Raw genomic sequence first — 20,806 nt, forward strand, 5'->3', positions numbered from 1 at the left:
TAAATTCCATAGATAGATAGATAGACAGACAGACAAGGAGACTTATTTAATAAGTTCTGTGACTCTTGAGAATCCTTACTAATACACTGACCTAGCGGCATCCTGATCTCTAATGGTTCTTTTGCCACTGTTTAGTTTTGGAAAACAAATTCAAACCAAACACAAAAATACCAAAACACATGCATAAGGTACTCAGGATTTTATGGCCAAAAGTTCATCTCATTTACTTTTATTTAGTCAAGACAAAATACCCAGAAAACAGAAATCACTAACATGCATACCCAGAAAAGGTAGTATGCAATTTAATTAGCATTTTCTCTAGCTCGGATTTCTACAGCTACGCCTTGCTATATGTAATTCTGCAGAACACAAAATATGTAATTTTTCCAGGATACAGTATCCAGTAGGGAAATCGTAGTCCTCTACTAAACAATAATTAGCTATAATATCTGTACCTAAGCAAAACACAAAATCAGTTGCATTCTTCTGTCACATTTTTGGTTTTTTTTTAAGTCTTTTTTTTAAACAGTTTATTTATTATGTATACAATATTCTGTGTGTATGCCTGCAGGCCAGACCTCATTACAGATGGTTGTGAGCCACCATGTGGTTGCTGGGAATTGAACTCAGGACCTTTGGAAGAGCAGGCAATGCTCTTAACCACTGAGCCATCTTTCCAGCCACACATTTTTGGTTTTTGAGACAAGGTCTACATAACAGGCTGGCCTCCTACTCCTGATCTTCCTGCCTGGGCTTCCTGAATCCTAGATTTGCTAAGCACTACCATGCCTAGCTGAACTGCATTCTTTATGAGAACACTTTTCAAAGAATGGTAATTTACAGGTTTCCCCCTCGTATACTTATTTCTTGTTGAAAAAAAATTTAAAAATCTGCTTTTAGGGCTGGAAAGATAGATCAGCAGTTTAAGAGCACTGGCTGCTCTTCCAAAGGTTCTGAGTTCAATTCCCAGTAACCACATGGTGGCTCACAACCATCTGTTATGAGATCTAGTGACCTCTTCTGGTGTTCAGGCATACATGCAACAAAACATCGTATACTTGATAAATAAATAAATCTTTAAGAAAAGGTAACTTCTGTAATTACTGCATTCAGGAAGCTGAAGCAGATTTGTCATTGAGTTCCAGACCAGCCTGAGCCTTTCTCCAAAAACTAACCAAAGGTAAACATGGTAGCAATGTAGTTCCAGTATGAACAGATGAAAGGAGGTGAAAATTGAGAATCCCCAGAAGCGTGAAGGCCAACTAACCTGGTTATCCAGAAGCAAACAAGAGGCCCTGTCTTAAACAATGTAGGAGGCAAGGGCTAGCACTTGAGGTTGTCTTGACTTCCAGTAACGTGTACCCTGGCATGTGCATGCATGAACTCGAACACACACAGTTTGTTTTATAAAAAGCTGTGGCCTATGACATATGGCTCTGTGGGTAAAGGCACAGGGGGCCAAGTGTGATTGGCTGACTTCAACCCCTAGTCCCACATGGTGAAATGAGAATTGACTTTTGCCAGTTTGTGTTTGAAACCCAGTGTTGTACCTAACACCTTTAATCCAGTACTCGGTAGGCCGATGTATGTGAGTTTGGTCTACAGAGTGAGTTCCAGGACAGTCAGAGCTACAGAGCAAGACCTGTAAAACTGTTAAAAAAAAAAAAAGTCCTCTAACCTCACACATGTGCTAAAGTACAAGTGCACCCACAAGGACATGTGCAGCAACAGTTACTAATAACCCAACCAACTTTGTGTGAACTTATTATCTTTAATATACAATACTATAGCCTAATACTTTTACTTTCTCATTAGTAAATTTATGTATTATCTATTATTAAAACATAATTTTGTCAATAGTATGTAAGAAATATAAAAATAGCTTTAAAAAACAATCAAGGACCACAAGACTCCAAATACATGTAAAAATTTAAGTTGGATACAAAACACCATTATGCACTGTTACCAAATTCTTAACCAAATTTTTTATTTTAATTAAAATAGCAAAGCTCAAGTTTTTGTAATAAATTATTTTATTCTAAAATAAATAACATTTCCTAATATTCATGATTAAATTATTCTACCATATCTCCCTCGAAATGTACCTGTCAGTTTTTTGTCTACTTTCGGGGGGGGGGGGTTTACACTGACCACGTTAGACCATAAAGAAAGTTAACAACCCTTTAACTTATCACTTGAAGTTTATTTTGCAGACTTTCCTTTAATATCATGTAATTTACTGATCGAGACTGTTTATAGATGCTTGGCTTTTGAGACAATTAAAAACCTTCACGAACTAAAATTTGACAACATGATTTGTTTAACCTAAGAAGTGTTATGACGGTGGAAACGAACAGAAGATTTAAAGCAGGAATATGATGACTTCCGAAACAACCGGCCACTTCTCCCTTCTGTCAGAAGGAAAAGGGTGAGGAAAGAATGAGGGCGAGACAGGCAAGAACATTCTTCTCCCCCACTTGCAAAAGGGAGGAAACTCTGAGGCCTAAGCAGATAACATAATCAACCACGTCAGCTTCTATTAAGGCATCTTCTTTACATGTTATTGAATCCCATCATGCCTTTCATATTGCCAGCAGCACCTTGTTGAAACTGCCTCATCATTGACTGAAGTCCTGCCATGCCACCTAGAGGGAACAGAGTTAAAACAGGTCATGACCAGGTGGATTCTCAAATGGTTACTGCTTTTGCCTAAAAGGTACCTTCATTTCTAAAAAATGACAGCAATTTAGTCTGTAGCCTTTAAAACTATACCAAATTAAAATGTGTATTATTAGATTTATTTATGTGCTCCATAAAGTTATCATGAAGAATATGGTAAAACATGAAAAGACATTGGGTGTTCCTGTCCACACTCAAGAAGTCTAAACAAAACATTTCTATGTCGACACTAAAGTTTTCTTGTAACAAGAATTTGTTTCATAAAATTGATCAATTCAGGATAGGGGCTGTGATTCAAAGAACCTATGGAAAAAGAATTCACCATTTGTTAAGTACCCAGAACCATACTAAATGCTTTCACATATATTAGCTTACTTATTTGTCACAATCTCCTGATGAGGTATTATCTAAAATCTTTATAGAAAAGGAAACTGAGGGCAGTGGTGGCACACGCCTTAAATCCCAGTACTCAGGAGGCAGAGGCACGCAGGTCTCTCTCATGTGAAGGCCAGCCTAGTCTTTATACCAACTTCCAGGGCAGCCAGAGCTATATAGTGAGACACTGTCTCAAACCCCTCTCCCTCAAATCCCCAAATAAACATACAAAATAAAATAATTATAAAACTAGAAAAAAAAATGGGCACGGAAGATGGTTCCTTAGGTAGTGAGCTTATTTGGTGTACAAACATGAAAATCTGAATTGGATTTCCAGCCCCCGCATAAAAGCTGTATACAGTGGCCAGTGTTTCTAAAATTTCAACCCTGGGAGGAAGGGAGGACGGAGAGACATGTGGATCACTTGGTGGCCAGTCATCCAGATTAGCTGAAACAGCAAGCTCCAACCAAGTTAGCTCAGTAAGAGACAAGTTAATCAGTTAGAGATACTATCTTTAAAAAGGTAGAGAGCGAGAGAGGAAGATATGATCTCCACAGTACTTGTTCCAGCTTACAAACGCGTACACCACACATTTGCACACACCACATATATACACACAAATGGCAGCAGAGGAAAAAATAAAACCTCAGCTTATTTATAAGCTAGGGAGATGGTTCAGTGAGCAAAAGTGCTAATTGCTCAAGCCTGATAACGACATGAATTCCCAGAACCCATGCAGAAAGCTACATGCTGCACTGTGCATCTGCAATCTCAATACACAACCAGGTAAAGGTATAAGCCTGCTGGCCTAGACTACACACAGCGCAGCAGCGAAAACAATGAGACACTGCTACAGCAAGACAGAAGGCAAGGACTGACTTTGGAAGTTTGTCCTTTGATCTTATATGAGCAAGAAAGCATGAGCTCACACACATCATATACACAAAAACCACACAGAGACACACAGACACAAAGTTCTTTATAAACTGTTCAAAAAACTTCTGCTTATCTAGAATGACTAACAATCAAGAATCAGTTGGTCATCTTCCTTTAACCACTTATCTTTTAAACAAGCTTTCATATAGCGCTACAATAGTCTTCCCATTAAACTACAACCCTCATAAATTTAACTGTATATTACAATCGGTAAATACAAGGATTTTGTATTTACCCATGTGATGAAGAACTCGTGGATCCATCATTTTGGCCATTTGTTGATTCAATTTTGCCATCTGTGACTGACTCACATTCTTCGACATATCACCACCTGACAAAACAAAAAAATTTAATTAGCTTATGATGTGGTATAGAATATCATATACAGTTTACTAATATTTTTCTCAATTACATCTTTTTGATGAAAAACACAAATTCTTTATAAAGGATCGTATGAAACACTTTTCATTGGTGTTACTGCGTTAGTTCTGGCTGGACTGGAATTCACTGATAAGCCAGGCTAGACAGAGATCCACCTGCCTCTGCTTTCTGAACAATGGGATCAAAGGCCTCCTGAGTGGTGGGATTAAAGGTGTGGGCCATTATTACACAGATCAATTTAAGTATTTTATTTTACATGATAGAAACTAAATCAAAAGAGGGCTAGAAGAGTCAAGTCAATAAATTCTTCAGAAAAGCAATATCCTTTTATTTTATATTATACATAGCAAAATAAATTCCAGCAGGAATAAAAAGACAAACAAAAAACAAATCTGAGCAAAAGATACAGTTTGGTGGGATAGTGCCTACACAACATGCATGAAATTCTGGGTCTGAGTCCCAGTCCCACTAAATCAATCAAACAAAAAACGAGTAGAAGAAAATACTAAGCTGATTACTGTGGCATCAACACGGGAAAGACTGCATGAGTAAAAGAGAGCAAAGGAAAAGATAAACAGGCATGGCTTATATTAAAATGTCTTTATTTGTTTGACTGAGACAGGGTCTATGTAGCTTTGGTGTCCTAGAACTCTCTTTATAAACCAGGCTTACCTCTCCCTCCCTGAGTCTTGGGATCAAAGGTATACACTACTATTCCCAGCTTTGTTTTGTTTGTTGAGATAAGTTTTACTACATAGTCCTAACTGATGTGGAACTTGAAGATATCCTTCTCCTCTTAACTGCTGGGATTGTAGACTCTGCCCACTTGAAACTTTGGAGAGGAGGCGGTGGACTAGGGCTCAGAGCCTCAGCATGCTAGTGAAGCAGTCTACCTCTGAGCTACACCTCCAGCCCTAAAATAGAAACTTATTAGAAAGCAAAAATAAAGTAAAGTGAAAACCTTGGGACAGTCTTTGCAGATGAAAATCAAGGATACTAAGATGTTATTACAGAGCAATAGGGGGGAAAAACTGAGGGACTGAACAAGAAAGAGGTGACTCACCAACGAGACTCTATTCAGAAGATGCACAAAGAAACTTTTAAAATTAAAAGTGGAAATGTACTGAAAAATATGTGATCATTAAACTAGAAACTACATTAGAAAATATACTTAAGTGTCTATTATACTTCTAACCAAAGAAGACAAAATTGACTCTATGGAATTGCCTAGAAACTGACCAGGACACAAAAGTAGACACGTCAGTTAAAGATCTAAGAGGCATGCAAGATACAAGCACTGCTACAATAGGAGTCAGTGGTTAGAGAGAGGGGGAAGGAGGGACAGAGGGGAGGGAAGGGAGGGAGGACAATACAATCCCTGCTGGTACTGCTCTGACACCCGCCCAGCTACTTAAGGGATGGCAGCTGGTCAAGCTGGCAATGCTCCTGCTGCTTCTCTTGTCTCAAGAATGGTGGAAGTGTGAGCGTGTGATAGCCAACCCAGTTAATCAATATATTTTGAAGAATGTTTGGCAAAATAAAAAATAATCAGTAGTTATATTGACTTTTGTTTCCAACAGCATTTGTTGGATTCTCTGAGGAATGAAAAGGAGTTCACTTTTTATATACTCTTACATTCTCTAAATATTCTATAGTTTATATGTTTATTGGGGATGGGAACATGAGGGACTGAGATGGCTGAGTTGGGAGAGGGACCAAGAGGGAGAGCAATGAAAGAGATACTTTGATAGAGACAGTCATTATGGTCTTAGGGAAAAACCTGGTGCTAGGGAAATTCCCAGGAAACCACAACTAACACTCCTAACAATAGTGGAGACGGTGCCTGAACTGGCCTATCCTTATAATCACATTAGTGACTACACTGTCATCACAGAACCTTCATCCAATAACTGACAGAAGTAGATGAAGTGACCCACAGCCAAGCTCTGGGCTGAGTGATTGGAGTTCACTCAAGAAAGAGAGGAGGGATCATATGAGCAAGGAGGGGTCAAGATCATGATGGGGAAAACCAGAGACAGCTGACCTGAGCTAGTGGGCACTCACAGACTCTGGACTGTGACAGTTGTATGGCTTGATCTGTTTGTGGGGCCCCTGGCATTGGGACCAGGACTTATCCCAGGTGCATGAACCGGCTTTTTGGAGCCCATTTCCTATGGTGAAATACCTTGCTCAGCCTTAACACAGCGGGGAGAGGCCTGGTCCTGTCTCAACTTAGTATGCCAGACTTTGTTGACTCCCCAAGGAAGCCTTGCTTCCCCTAAGGAGTGGATTGAGGGTGAAATGGGAGGAGGTGGGGGGTGGGCAGCAGAAGGGGAAGGAGGAAGAACTGAATTTGGTATGAAAAATAAAAAAAGAAAATCTCATTTTCAATATTAATGTCTACCATCTTGATTATAAACACAGGTAAGTGATGGATCGCATAGTAACTCCTGGTGGTTCTTGACTATAACATTAACTTCAGATTCTCTTTACTCTTCAGTACTGGGATGGAACCCAGGAACTCAGACAGGCCCTACCACTGAGTTAAGCCCCAAACACAAGAAATTCAGCAACGACTTTTCTAATAATGCTTTGTGTTTTAACTTCATCTTTTTTAAGAGATAACACGCGTTTTTCCCTTACCTTTGAAAAGTCCTTTGATACCACCCATCTTTTTCACCATCTGTGCAAACTTGGTATACTGCGTCAGAAGCTCTTGGACATCTCTTGTTGACACACCTGACCCCCGGGCAACTCTCTGGATTCTGCCTGGTTGCTTACTAAAGACCTTGGCACCATCTGTACTGTCCAGTTCTGCAGATAAGGACCAAATAATTTCATTTACAAAAGATTATCATTTATTATCACAGTGGTCAAGCTCTGCCTCTGAGTTACACCAGTCCTAAAAATGGAAACATATTAGAAAATAGAAATGAAGCCAAATGAAACACCTGGGTTTCCTGGGTCCTAACAGAGGGATTCCTGTATGCTAGGCAAGCACCCCATTAACCCTCAGATATGGGGGGAGGGTATGTGTGCGCACACATATGCATGTATGAGCATGTGCTGATGTATACATATGTAAAAATGAGTACTCTCTCAACTTATCTGTTTGACAGAGGGTCTCTCAATGACCCTAAAACTTGGTGTTTTGGGTAGGCTGGCTGAGCAGCAAGCTCCTTAGGGTCCTGTCTCCACTGCTCAGAAGAAGGTCAAAGGAACATACAGCCATGCCTTGCTTCTGCACACAGATTCTGCGGGTTTGAAATTCAGTCCTCTCGCCTCACAGCAAGTGCTCACCCCCCGAGCCATCTCCCCAGTCAGCTTTGTTTACAGAGAGAATTATGTTTGCTTCTAATTAAAAATTTTAATATAAAATATATTTAAAAATATTTATAGCATTAGAATAAAAAGAACAAAGCAAACCTATGTATTCTTCAACTACAATTTAAACAGAACATTCTGAGAACTAACAGGCATGGTGGCATATACCTTTAACCCCAGGATTCAGAAGGCAGAGGCAGGAGGATCTAAGTTTGAGGCCAGTTTGGTCTACACAGCAAGACCCAGGCCAGCTAGGGCTACATAGTAAGACCTAGCTTCAAAAGGAAGAAAATAATCTGAGGACTTCTGAAACTCTGTCTACCACCGTGTTTCACATGTTTATTCTTTCTATGTCCTCCACACATCACGAGAATATGGCTTATTTCAAACACAGAATAGAAACACTCTCCTCAATTCAACCTATTAAACAGTTGCTAACTCCCAATTCACAAATTTAGATCTCATAAGCAAGTAGAAGACAGTAGAGTCGATATATAATTAATGGAGAAATTCTTGTATTTTCTATAATGGAGAAATTAGAGCTGGTGATATTCTAATCCTTTTGTAGTGTACTCACAAGTCCCCTTTAGCTTTTTGATCAGCTTTTTGGTTTGAACAGAACCCAGACGGAACAGAAAACACCTCTCAGTCTCCTTTTCTTTGTATCTCAGGCTGAGCTCAAACTGTGATCTTCTTGTCTTGGCCTCTTGAGTAACAGAATTTTAGGCAGATGATATGCCTAGCCTAACACTCATAACATCCTGAACATTCCTTAACAAGCAGTCTAGATGGCTCAGCAGATAAAGCTGTTTGCTGTCAAGCCCAATAATCTGAACTTAACCCCTGAAATCCTTATGGTAGAAGGAGAAACAACTTCTCCACATTGTTCTCTGACCTCCACACATAAACCAAGTGCTACTTCCAGGCAATAGGTAACTAAGTAAGATGTTTTAAAATGGGGATGGGTGTTGGGGCAGCTGGGCAGTGGTGGCACACAGCTTTAATCACAGCACTTGGGAGGCAGAGGTAGGCAGATCTCTGAGTTTGAGGCCAGTCTGGTCTACAGAGCAAGTTTCAGGACAATCTGGGAGGGCTATACAGAGAAAACTTATCTCAAAACATACAACCAAAAAACCTACCAAAAAACAAAATAAATAAAATTAAATCGGGGTAGGGGTAGCTAAGTGGTTAAGAGTACTGGTTGATTTTCCAGAAAACCAGGGTTTATTTCCCAGCACCACACAGAGGATCTCAAATGCCAATAATTCTAGTTTCAAGGACTCCAATGCCCTTTCTGACCTCCCTGAGCACAGCACACACATTATGAACAAATATACATGTAGGCAAAACACCCACACATATAAAGTAATAATTTAAAAAATCAGTTTCCACTATTAAAAAAAGTAGGTGGTCTCAGTCTTAGCAACCCCAGTGACTGGCTAACAGCATAGGAAATAGAGGCTGCAGAGTTTCTAAAATCGGTCCAAGTACAGAGAAGCCAAGCCTAGTGGCAGATGCTTTTAATCCTAGCACTCAGGAGCAGAAGGGGGAGATCTCTCTCAAATTTGAACCCAGTTTGGTCTACATAACAAGTTACAGGTCAGCTAAGGCTACATCGTGAGACTGTCTCATAAAAACAAAACAAGAAACTACAGAACAAATGTATGAAATAGCAAAATTGACTCTAGGAGCAAAAGACACCCACACATGTAAACACTCATTTCTGCAGAGCACAGCAACAAAGAGCAGTGAGGCTAAGACTGTCTTCATGAATACAGCCGGGCCAACTGTCTCCTACACATACACACCTAAGAGCTCCTGATGCAGGGACGAAAGGAAAGGGGAGGGCTGCTAGAAGACAGTATTACAGAATAGCTTATGACTCTTGAGGGAGAAAGAACGCTTTCTCTTGATACTCGGTCACATCAGACATCTACAGTTTTCAAGATGTTTTGGTTAACCTGATCTGATCCTTTTTTAGACTGTTTTTATTTAGTTTCTCTGAAACCAAGTGTTGCTTCCCATCTGTTGTTGACCTTGTACTTGCGACACAGCCCAGGCTAGTTCAAGCTCATTCAAGGTACTCCTGCCTCGGTGCTAGGATTATAGGTGTGTGTCTATATACCCAGTATCTTGGCATTTTCCATTTTGATTAAGCTTGAGAATCAGCATTATCAATTTCTACACACATGAAAAGGATTTTTACTGAGACTTTATTATTTTTATTTATTTTTTTTTGAGGTAGGGTTTCCATGTACCTCAAGCTGGTTTGAACCTTAACTATGACCTTGAATTCCTATTCTTCTTGCCTCCCCCTCCCAAATACAGGGATCACAGATGTGTAAGACCTTGCCTAGAGACTGGGATTTTACTGAAACTAAAAATAAACTTGTGGTAACTGAATAATTAAGTAAAGAAGTATGTGCCAGTTTGTTATAACTCTAATTAAAGAATTTTTTGTCACATGTCAAAGCAAAATATGTTTGCCTGGCATATCTGTATGTACTCCCTTGCCAGGCATAAAAAGAAGGCTTTCAATAAACAAACAAATAAAAACACAATTTTAAAAAAAGGCTTTCAGATGTGGGAGAGCCATGTATCCTACAGACTGACTGAGGATAGCATCCCAGGAAACATGTTTAGGTTTGATCCCAGCCTCTCTACCATCCAGTGACCTTAACAGTTTTTTACTTAGCATGATTACAACTCAGTTTCTTTACCTGGAAAAGATAGATGATAGTGAACCATATCCACTTAAGAGCTGTGATGACTAAATGGCTTACATTTGAAAGGTAACACATTAAGAATTAAAGAGAATAAAAAAAAAAAACCACTGAATTTATTTATTTATAAATGGCTTTTTTTAGATTTACTTATTTATGTACTTTATGTATAGAGGTGTTTTGTCTGTACATACAGGTGCACACCAGAAGAATAAACCAGGTCTCACAAGACTGCAGTCATAGATGGCTGTGAGCCACCATGTAGGTACTGAAAATTGAATGCAGGACGTCTGGAAGAACAGTCGGTGCTGCTGATCCATTCCTCCAGGCCCTGATTATTTTGAGACAGGAACTCACCAATGTATCGCTTACCAGCCTAGAACTTGCTATGTAGACCAGGCTGGTCTCAAACTCAGAGTTCCACCTGCCTTTGCCTTTGAAGTGTCTGGGTTAAGGGAGTGCACCACCATACTAAGCCAACGTTTAATGTTTTCAAGTCTGGGATTCTCTCAAAATTGACTGTAACTTTCTCCATTTATTTCTATCAACGTGATGAAAACATACACTTCTTTCTCTGGAACTCACTTAGAGCAGTGTTGTATTCTGAATTTCTTTCAATGATCAATCAGTCCAGTGATCACAACCCTTTAAGTCAGTGCTCACAAGTTACTTCAGATCTACCTAAAAATAAGCTTTTGATGTAAGTTTCTTCCATCTTGCCAACAAGAAAATATGAAACTCTAAACTTGCTGATACTCAGAATACTGCCCCACCCCATCGCATACTCTCTTACCTTGCTCATCTCAGAATACTGCTCCTCCCTGACATCTACTCTCTTACCTTGCTGATCTCAGAACACCGCCCTCAGTCACCTACTCTCTTACCTTGGTCATTCATGCTATCCATTATTGTCATCAGTTTCTTCAGTCTTGCCATTGACTCCTGCTCATTTCCTTTGCTCATAAAATCTGTTCCAAAACCTGGAATCATCCCCTAAAACAGATTTAAACATAGTCATCAATGACTTAATACTGTTCAAAATGTCACTATTTAAATTTGAAATTAATTCTTAAAAGATACATTTTACCCAAATGATTTATGCAAGTATAACTGTTCTCAGAAATTATAATAAAAAGATAAAGTATATTATATAAACTCATGAGACCGTCATAATGAAACCCACTATTTTAACAATCAATACACACTAATAAGGTTCTTCTGTTATAGCCATGCCTGCTGCTCTGCAGTGCATTAAACTTCCTTTCTTTGTACAAATAAAATGAACACAAAAACATAGAAAGAAATTTTAGAAACATTTAAAGATAACTAACCAAGATCTGACTGAATGGGCCCATTTTCATGATATTCTGGAACTGTTCATACATGTCTCGCAATGTAAACTGACCTGAAATGCAATATAAATAATTCAGAGATAGTAGAAAATGTACAATTCCATTCAATAAAACTAGTATTTTCCTTAATCATGAATTCATCTTGAAGCGTATTATCCAATCAATAAGCATTCACTGCACAGCTACTGTGTGGAAGACAGGATGAATATGCTGCAAGGAGTAGTAAGCACATGGACAGATTGCATCCCAGAGAAGTGTACTAGTCTAGCACGCTAGGTAGACGTATACAAATAAACAGAAAAGTAGAAACAAAGCAAACTACACCTACTAAAATGGCTACAACTAAAAGGCTTGAACACAGCAGACACTAATGAGAATACAGAACATGTAAAATTCCTATGCATTATCAGCAAGAATATAAAATAGTGAAAATGATCTGTAAGATTTAAAATGGACAGACTGAGGACAAAATAGTACTCAAATAATGCCAGGAGTGATGACACAAGCCTTTAATCCCAGCAGAGGCAGCTGAATCCTGTGAGTTTGACGACAGCCTGGTCTACATAGAGTTTTAGAACAGCCAAGGCTACATACAGAGTCCCTGTATGAAAAAAACTAAGGTTTCATTGATGACTATAAAAATATTTTGTTGATGGGCATGGTAGCTCACACCTGTGATCTCTACACTCAGAAGGTCTAGGAGAGAACATTCCAGTTTATAGCTAGCCAGGACTAGAAAGGAAGATTCTATCTCAAAACCAAAACCAAATTCTGTGGATTGGTGAGATGGCTCAGTGGATGAGGTACTTGCTATGCAAACTCATGACCTCAGCTCAATCCCTGGAAACCAGAAAAGGTGGAGGCAGAGAACTGATTAGTTGTTCTCTGATCTCCATATACATGCCACAGCATGCCACTCACACATCACACACACACACACACACACACACACACACACACGCACACGCACGCACACACACTAATAATGATAACAACAACAACAATAATAAACTAAGGGAGAAATCATGCTGTGTGAAATAAACTGGCTCAGTGAGTAAGAGTGCTTGCTGCTCTGCTGTAAGGATCAGCATTTAGAGTCTAGCATTCACTCTGGCCATTCATAAAGAAGTGGAACCATCTAGATGGCTCAGTGGGTAAAGATGCTTTTGCCACCAAACCTAACAAGCTGAGTTTGATCCCCAGAATCCACATAAAGGAAGGAGAGAAGGGACTACAGCAAGTTATCCTCTGACCTCCACACATGTGCGTGGCCTGACGTGTAAATATACACACATTCATTCATACACACACAAAATTTGTTTTGTAAAATGAAATAAGTGACCACTGAACAAACAGAAAACTCACGCAACAGAATCAAGCGAAAGCTTTGAAATTAGAAAGACCAGGTAACACTGTCAAATATTAACAACTGGAGAACATGAAAGCTATCATTAGGAAATTAGGTACAGCTGGTGACCTCAGAAGGGGCAAAACATTAGGAACAAAACAAAAATGCCTCAGAGACCCAAAGAGTCAGAAATCAGAGAACAGGCAAACTGCAGTATACAGAAGCAGAACTAGGGCACTGCTTCACAATGGAAGAAGGGCCTGGCATGGTGCACACCTCTAATCCCGGAACTTATGAGGCTGGCATATTTGAGCCCACCTTAGCCTATGTAACAAGTTCCAGGACAGCCAGGGCCACATTGTGAGACTCTGTCTCAAAAGAAAGCACAAAACAAAACAAAAAAACAAACACACAAAATGAAAGAAGGCAAAGAAATCAGACGAGGGATAATTTCAGCCACTGAACCCACAGCTACTGAAGACCCGTGTGTCAGACACTGAGCAAGGCACTATGAACATGAAAGATGAGGACACAGCTATGAACCTTTCCTTCACCCTCAAGCAGGGAAGTTAAGTATCAAATGATGGTAATGGCTGACAACAATTATAAAGTACAGACCAACCCAGAGTACAAGACCCCATAAGTGTATACTGAATTCTCAACTGTTTTTGTTTCAAGAATGAAAATCAAACTTTCTATTTTAACTTTTAGCTAATTTGATCATAAGATAAAACTAATTCAGTAGCTGTTCAGATGCCCAAGAATGAAAATGATTTGCATATAAATCATCTAAAATAAGCATGTGACCTTTTTTTGGAGACAGAGTTTCACTATGTAGCTCTGAATAACCTGAAAGTCACTTTGTAGACCAGGCTATCCTGGAACTCAAAGAGATTAAAGGTAAAAGCCACTATGCCAAGCTTAAAAATGTATTTGAAAAATTGATTCTAACAACAGACATTATCATTTCCAATGAGTTAACAGCAAATTTATCAAAAAGATGAGCTGGGGAAATGTTTCAGTGGGTAAAGGTCTTTCTTGCAAGCCCAGTGATCCAAGCTCAATCCCTGGAACCTGTGAAGATGGAAAAGACCAGCTTCACCCACGTGACCCTCTAACTTCCTCACGAGTGCTGTGGGCATGTGCTACGCCCCCTCCCCAATATTTTTAAAAAGAAAAGAAAACCAAGGGAAAGTACAACAGTGCACATCTGTAACCAAAGCAGAAGCAGGAGGGTCAGAAGTCCAAAGCCAGCTTGACCTATACAGTAAGCTCTCTCTCAGAAAACCAGCGGGTTGGGAGGCAGGCAGGAGTGAAGCACTTGCCTAACATGACAAAGGCCTGGGTTAAAATCTCAACACCAAAAAAAAAGGAAAAACAAACAACAACAACAACAACAAAATTGAAAGAAAAAATATTTGAGATCAAATGCTTTTTTGCTACAAATATACCATGCTTCAGCTTCTCTATAAGTGCCTCATTATCATCCAGTTTCAACTCGTTGACTTTATCTATCAGTCCTTCAATGTCACCCATACCTGTAAGACACCAAAAAGAAAAATGAACAGCTAATAATATGCTCACCTTCATATTATACAAAATATACTGACACATGTAATAGTTTTGCAGTTAGTTAAACACTCTTACTGTATTTTATATAAAAAAATGGAGCTAAGGAGGAAGCAAAGGCATAAATCAGGAACCTCCTAATTCCATGATTTATAACTATACCACTTTAAGACGACAGAAAAGTTTTACTATGATTACAACTTCTATTACTATAACTACATATTTCTGCATTATGTGCTCAAATTCTTCCCCAAAAGTTTGCATTCAATAACTCATTTTATCATCCTAACCACAGAAAATAAGAGGCTAATGGGCTGGGGATGCAGCTCAGTAGCACTAAAGGGACTTTTGGTCCCCAGTATTTTAACAAAGAATGAAAAGTAAGATACAGGTTAGGATGGTAAGTCACACAAGGAAATGACCATCTGAAGCTGGTTAATAAACATAGGATTAAAACCCTAATTGGCTCTATGATCCATACTATCTCAGAGATGGCTCTCTAATCCCACATTGTACTTACCAAGCAGTTTGCTGATAAAAGGCTGTGTTTTGAAAGGTTCAAAGTCATCTATATGTTCCCCTGTACCAATGAAAATAATCGGACTTTTTGTGGCAGCAACTCTACACAGAAAAAAAAAAAATAACCTCAAAAAAGAAAACAAATATCCAGAAGATTTTTTCAAAGATAATAGAAAAAGGTATAAAATTTAAATTTCCTTTTATTAGTCAGAACTATACAAGACAGGCTCCAAAATTCTATTCCTACTTAAATCTCTTTTACAGATCACATTAATTCATTACTAAAATCTTCTTAAAAACCAGAATAAGAAACTCATAAACAGCACACATATACATGATTGCCAAGGCATAGAATAAATGATCTACAGGGCAATGGGTTTAGTAACCACAATAGTGTGACTTTGACTGATACTCACGCACTTAGAGCACCACCTCCTTTAGCGTGACCGTCAAGTTTTGTCACTATTACTGAAGCTACATCTACTTTATCTTTAAAAGCCTTCGCTTGGGCTTCACAAGCTTGTCCAATGGACGCATCCATCACATAAACAATGTTATCTGGTTGCTAAAAAGAACAAATAAAAAGAGACTTGCTTTTACTGGTGTTAAGAAAAGGTTTTACATGAGCGCGTACAGAATGTTTACTATAAATATTATTTAATAAATACTGACTGAGGGAGCACCATAAATTAAGTAACATATAGGGCTTGATAAAGAGATAAGTAAGAAGACCTTTGAGCCCATGATAGAGAGAAGAAAATATGGTAGCATTTTGGAAATTATTCTGAGCTGAGACTTGAATAAAGAAGAAGAATGAAAGAATGAATAAAGAATAATAAATAAGTAAATAAATAAATATAATAAATAAATGAAAAATGAATAAAGGGTGGCACATGCCTTTAAACTCAGCACTTGGGAGGCAGAGGCAGGCAATCTCTGAGTTCAAGGTCAGCCTGGTCGACAGAGCCAGTTCTAGGACAGTCAGGGCTAGCCGGGGTCTGTTTCAAAAATGAGAGGGGGGGAGGGAGGGATGGAGGGAAGGATAGAGAAAGAAAAGAGAGAAAGAGAAATGAGGAGAACAAGAAGAGGAAGAAAGAGGAAGAGGAAGAATACAAAGTGGTTATGCAAACATCTTTATGAATGACACTGAAGGTAAATGAACAGTAAAAGTAAACCAGAACAAGAACAAAGCAGAAGGTGTATTCCGAAAACAGTCAGTAACACACTGAGGCTATGTCCCTTAGATCTGTTCCCATTCGTCAAAAAGAGTAGCACTAAAAAGATGAATTAGTACCAATCACTAACCAAAGAATTATTGACAACATTCCAATAGCCAAACATGAGTTACTTCTCAAACATGAACTACTTCTTGCCCCTACATTATTTCTATAATTTTTTGTTTAGTGTGAAGGTTTGAGTAAGAATGGCCCCCAAAGCCTCATATATTTGGGAAGGATTAGTAGGTGTGACCATGGCGGAGTAGGCGTAGCCTTGTTGAAGTGTGTCACTGGGTGTGGCTTTGAGGTTTCAAAAACCCAAGCCAGGCCCACATCTTCTGCTGCCTGCAGAACTAGATGTAGAATTCTCAGCTACTTCTCCAGTACCATATATACCTGTGTGCCACAATGTTCCCCACCATGGTAATAAAGGACTCTGAAATTGTAAGCCAGTCACAATTACGCTTTCTTTTATAAGAGTTGCCTTGGCCATGTTGTCTCTTTCATAGCAAAAAACAGTGAGTAATGCACAGGGTCCCACTATGTAGCCTTGGTAGGCCTAGAGCTAGATAATCTTATCAGGCTGGCTTTGCACTCTGAGAGATCCATCTGTGCTCCCCAAGTACTAGGATAAAAGGCATATGCACTACACCCAGCTCCATCTTTTAAGAGTATTAAAGAAGACATGAAATGACAATATTAAGGTTTCATTAAAAACCTTCAAAATTATTGTTTCTACTGAATTTAGGTAATGAGAAAATCAACAAATATTTAAGGTTAATTCTTAATTTTTCATTATTATTTTTTCTATAATGAAGAACAAAAATAATGACATTAAGTCCTTAACACAGTTAAAGGTCCCCAAAACAGAAATAATTACTTAATTTATTTCTTATAGGCAAGAAGTAGCTTATATTCACTAAAAACCCAATCACATTTCATAGTTAAACTGACTGAAGTCCTTTAAATGGTGTTCCGTGGAAAGCTACTTACTATAGCATTAGAGACTTGAAGCATTTCTTCAAACAAAGAATCTTCTTGTTTGTGCCGGCCACTTGTATCAACAATAATAATTTCAAAATTTTCATTTTTGAATTTTTCCACTCCTTCAGAAGCAATGATGACGGGATCCATTTCTGTATAGCTATTAAACATGAAACAAATGACTTCAACAACACTAAAATGGGAAAACATCCAAATACTATTTACTTGAAAACTGTCAGTTTACTTTTAATCTATTCTGAAAAAGTAAAAATAATATATTTTCAATTTAGAAGAAATTACTAGTAAGTAAAATTACAGAAGTCATTTCTTTGGCATGAGGCAACACTAAACTTTCCTACAAGTCTGTATAATTCTAATGCATTTTTTTTCTGAATTGCTTCCTTAATCTTTAATATCCTCTTTAATAAGAGAAGTCATGCTACAAAGCATATTATGCCAGTCTTTCCATTTAATAACATTTTGGTATCATTTTATGAAGTTATTGAATTGTATAGCACCCCATCAGATGAAGACATCATCATTTACTATGGACACTGAGGTTGGTATGTTCATATTAAAAAGACAGGAAACAAAATAAATACTTCTAAAAATAGAGAAAGAGGGAAGAAAAGGAAGGAAGGAAGGGAGGAAGGGGGAAGGGAATGTGAAGAAAGAATGAATGAATAGGGGCTAGAGACAGCACAGCAGTTAAGAGCTCTGGCTGCTCTCCCAGAAAACCTGGATTCAGTTCCCAGCACCAAAAAGCAGGGTTCACAACCATGGGAGGCTCACAACCTCCAGTCCCTCTGCTAGACTGCAAGGGCACCAGGCACACATGTGGTACCAGGCATATATGCAAACAAAACACCCACACACAGAATAAAAAACTTAAAGTCAAAATAACAGCTATTAGCATTACTAAACATCATGTAATCAATCATTTATTTATTTATTTATTTAGGTTTTTCAAGACAGGGTTTCTCTGTAGCTTTGGAGCCTGTCCTGGTCTCGAACTCTCGGAGATCCACCTGCCTATGCCACCACCACCTGGCGCCTTTTTTGGTTTTTGAAGACAGGGTTTTTTTTATGTAACAGCTCTGGCTGTCCTGAAACTTGCTTTGTACACCAGGCTTGCTTTGAACTCACAGAGATCTGCCTGTCTCTGCCTCCCAAGTGCTGGGGTTAAAAGTACACGCTGCCACTACGCCTGGCTATCACCTCAGACTATAGCCCTACAACTAAAATTTGTAAAGGTATAAGGAAACATGATCAAAGATCTTTATAGAAAGGGACATTGAGCCAGGCGGTGGTGACGTATGCTTTTAATCCCAGCACTTGGGAGGCAAAGGCAGGTGGATCTCTGAGTTTGAGGCCAGCCTGGTCTGAGTTTCAGGACAGCAAAGGCTCGAAAAACCAAACAAAAAAGTGACAATAAGTACATATATACAGATAGTAGGTTACATTTAAAAAATTACAGTAATTATCATTCTAAAATTAAATTACTCTTTCTAACAAATGGTTGTTATTACTATTATAAGCATACCACTGTACTCAATTTTTGTTGTATGTACTTTCTTACTTCTATATGTGACATGTATAAGCATGAATAAACTGTGGTGCACCTGTGGAGTCACAGGACAACCTGAAGAAATAGATGCTCTTTCTGCTATCAAGGCCCTGGAGATGGAAGGCATGTACCAGTCTTGCTGACAGGCACTATTACCTGCTGAGCCACCTCCTCAGTCCTCTCTGTAGTCGTTTGAATGAGGATTGGTTTTTTTGGAGGGGAAAGGGAGTTGTTGTTTTAATTTTTGCTCTTCTTCTTCTTTTTTTTTTTTTTTTTGATGGAACTAGATATTAAATTCAGGGCCTTGTCTATCCTAGGCAAGTACTCATCCCATGAGCTACATGCCCAGTTCCCATCTGATGAGTTTTGATAAACTTACACAATCCATACAACCACTGCTGTAGGAATCAAAGCACAAAGAAGTTGTGCTGACTAATTTTACATCAACTTGACACAAGCTAGAATTATCTAAAAGAACCTCAACTGAGTAAATGACTCTGTAAGATCACTGGGCTGGCGGTCCTGGGTTCTGGGAGAAAGCAGGATGAACAAGCCAGTAAGCAGCACCCTTCATGGCCTCTGCATCAGCTCCTGCCTCCAGGCTCCTGTCCTGTTTGAGTTTCTGTCCCGACTTCCTTCAATAATCGACTACAATTTGGAAGTGTAAGTCAAATAAACCCTTTCCTCCCCAAGATGTTTTAGGTCATGGTGTTTCCTCATAAAAACAGTAACCCTGACTAAGACAGCAGACTCATTTTAATTTAAAATAATCTATCTTCCTATAAATATCTGTATGGAAATGATAATAAAAAGCATTAAAAGTGCTAATTAGGAATGTTAATATATACTTCAAATTTTTAGTTCTTTAAAAATATACTTATTTGTAGTATACATGTACACACACATACATGTAAGCACATCCACCCATAGATGTGCCACAGTACATATGTGGACGTCTAGGAATACCTTCCAAAAGTGGTTCTCTCCATCCACCATGCTTCTGGGAGTCAAACTCAAGGTGTCAGGCCCCTACTACATGCTGTTAAATGATAAGGAATTTCAAGAAAATATTCCCTAGCATATATTAATGAGGATGCTTCAGGTGTCTTAAACAAAAAAGAAAGGAAGCCATGTATGGTGGTACACACCTTGTGAGCCAAGACAGTCAGAGGCCAGTCAGGTCAGACTGGACTACAACTGAGACTGAGTTGCAAAAAGTCAAAAAAATAAAAATAAAAAAACAGTAACCTACCTTCCATAGAATGGAATTCTTGCTTTGGTGGCATTCTGTTTTAGCTGGTCAAACGCTCCTAAGAGATAAAGAGTTAATGAAGTCTCAAATGTGACAATAAAAATTACAAAAGAAGAAGAAGAAGAAGAAGAAGAAGAAGAAGAAGAAGAAGAAGAAGAAGAAGAAGAAGAAGAAGAAGAAGAAATTGAATTTCAAAACACTACCTGCTCTGAATGTATCTGCACATATCAAACAAGTCTTCCAACCTTTTCTCTGGTAATAATATGCTAACTGGGAAAGGAAGATTAAAAATAAAGCATCAAAAAACAAATCATTATATATAAAACTTCTTTTAATTTATCCAAGGAGTAAAGTAAAATTGCTCATAATTCTCTTGAACGTAGTATTAACACTTTGAGGCGCAGCAAAAGTTCTGAGGAGTTTAAATTCTAATTTTCACTCAATGAATGTAAGATGGTAAAGCAGCAATAATCACTGCTAGACAGACATCACCCCTGCCCTTAAACTGTAACATGGCTGAAGCTTGTTGGGGAGAGAAAATAATCTAGCAACCAAGTTGGGGAACCCAGTCATAGGACA

General features: G+C 38.6%; 1 protein-coding gene across 2 annotated transcripts in view; it reads right to left on the reverse strand.

Moving 5' to 3' along the window:
• Positions 1–2,182: 2,182 nt before the first annotated feature.
• Srp54 (signal recognition particle 54) overlaps positions 2,183–20,806 on the reverse strand; it is a 34,513-nt gene continuing 15,889 nt past the window's right edge. For both annotated transcript variants that reach the window (XM_048415797.3, XM_048415796.3), the window contains exons 6-16: positions 20,431–20,497; positions 20,228–20,285; positions 17,418–17,568; positions 15,624–15,772; positions 15,209–15,309; positions 14,571–14,657; positions 11,751–11,824; positions 11,304–11,412; positions 7,016–7,186; positions 4,227–4,322; positions 2,183–2,645 (exon numbers count right to left, since the gene is read on the reverse strand). In XM_048415797.3, coding sequence (XP_048271754.1) covers positions 2,554–2,645; positions 4,227–4,322; positions 7,016–7,186; positions 11,304–11,412; positions 11,751–11,824; positions 14,571–14,657; positions 15,209–15,309; positions 15,624–15,772; positions 17,418–17,568; positions 20,228–20,285; positions 20,431–20,497 — 1,155 coding nt within the window. In that variant the 3' untranslated portion in view covers positions 2,183–2,553. The remainder of the gene's footprint in view (positions 2,646–4,226; positions 4,323–7,015; positions 7,187–11,303; positions 11,413–11,750; positions 11,825–14,570; positions 14,658–15,208; positions 15,310–15,623; positions 15,773–17,417; positions 17,569–20,227; positions 20,286–20,430; positions 20,498–20,806) is intronic.

The sequence above is a fragment of the Myodes glareolus genome, chromosome 11, assembly GCF_982192425.1.
Source record: "Myodes glareolus chromosome 11, mMyoGla1.1, whole genome shotgun sequence".
NCBI lineage: Eukaryota > Metazoa > Chordata > Mammalia > Rodentia > Cricetidae > Myodes > Myodes glareolus.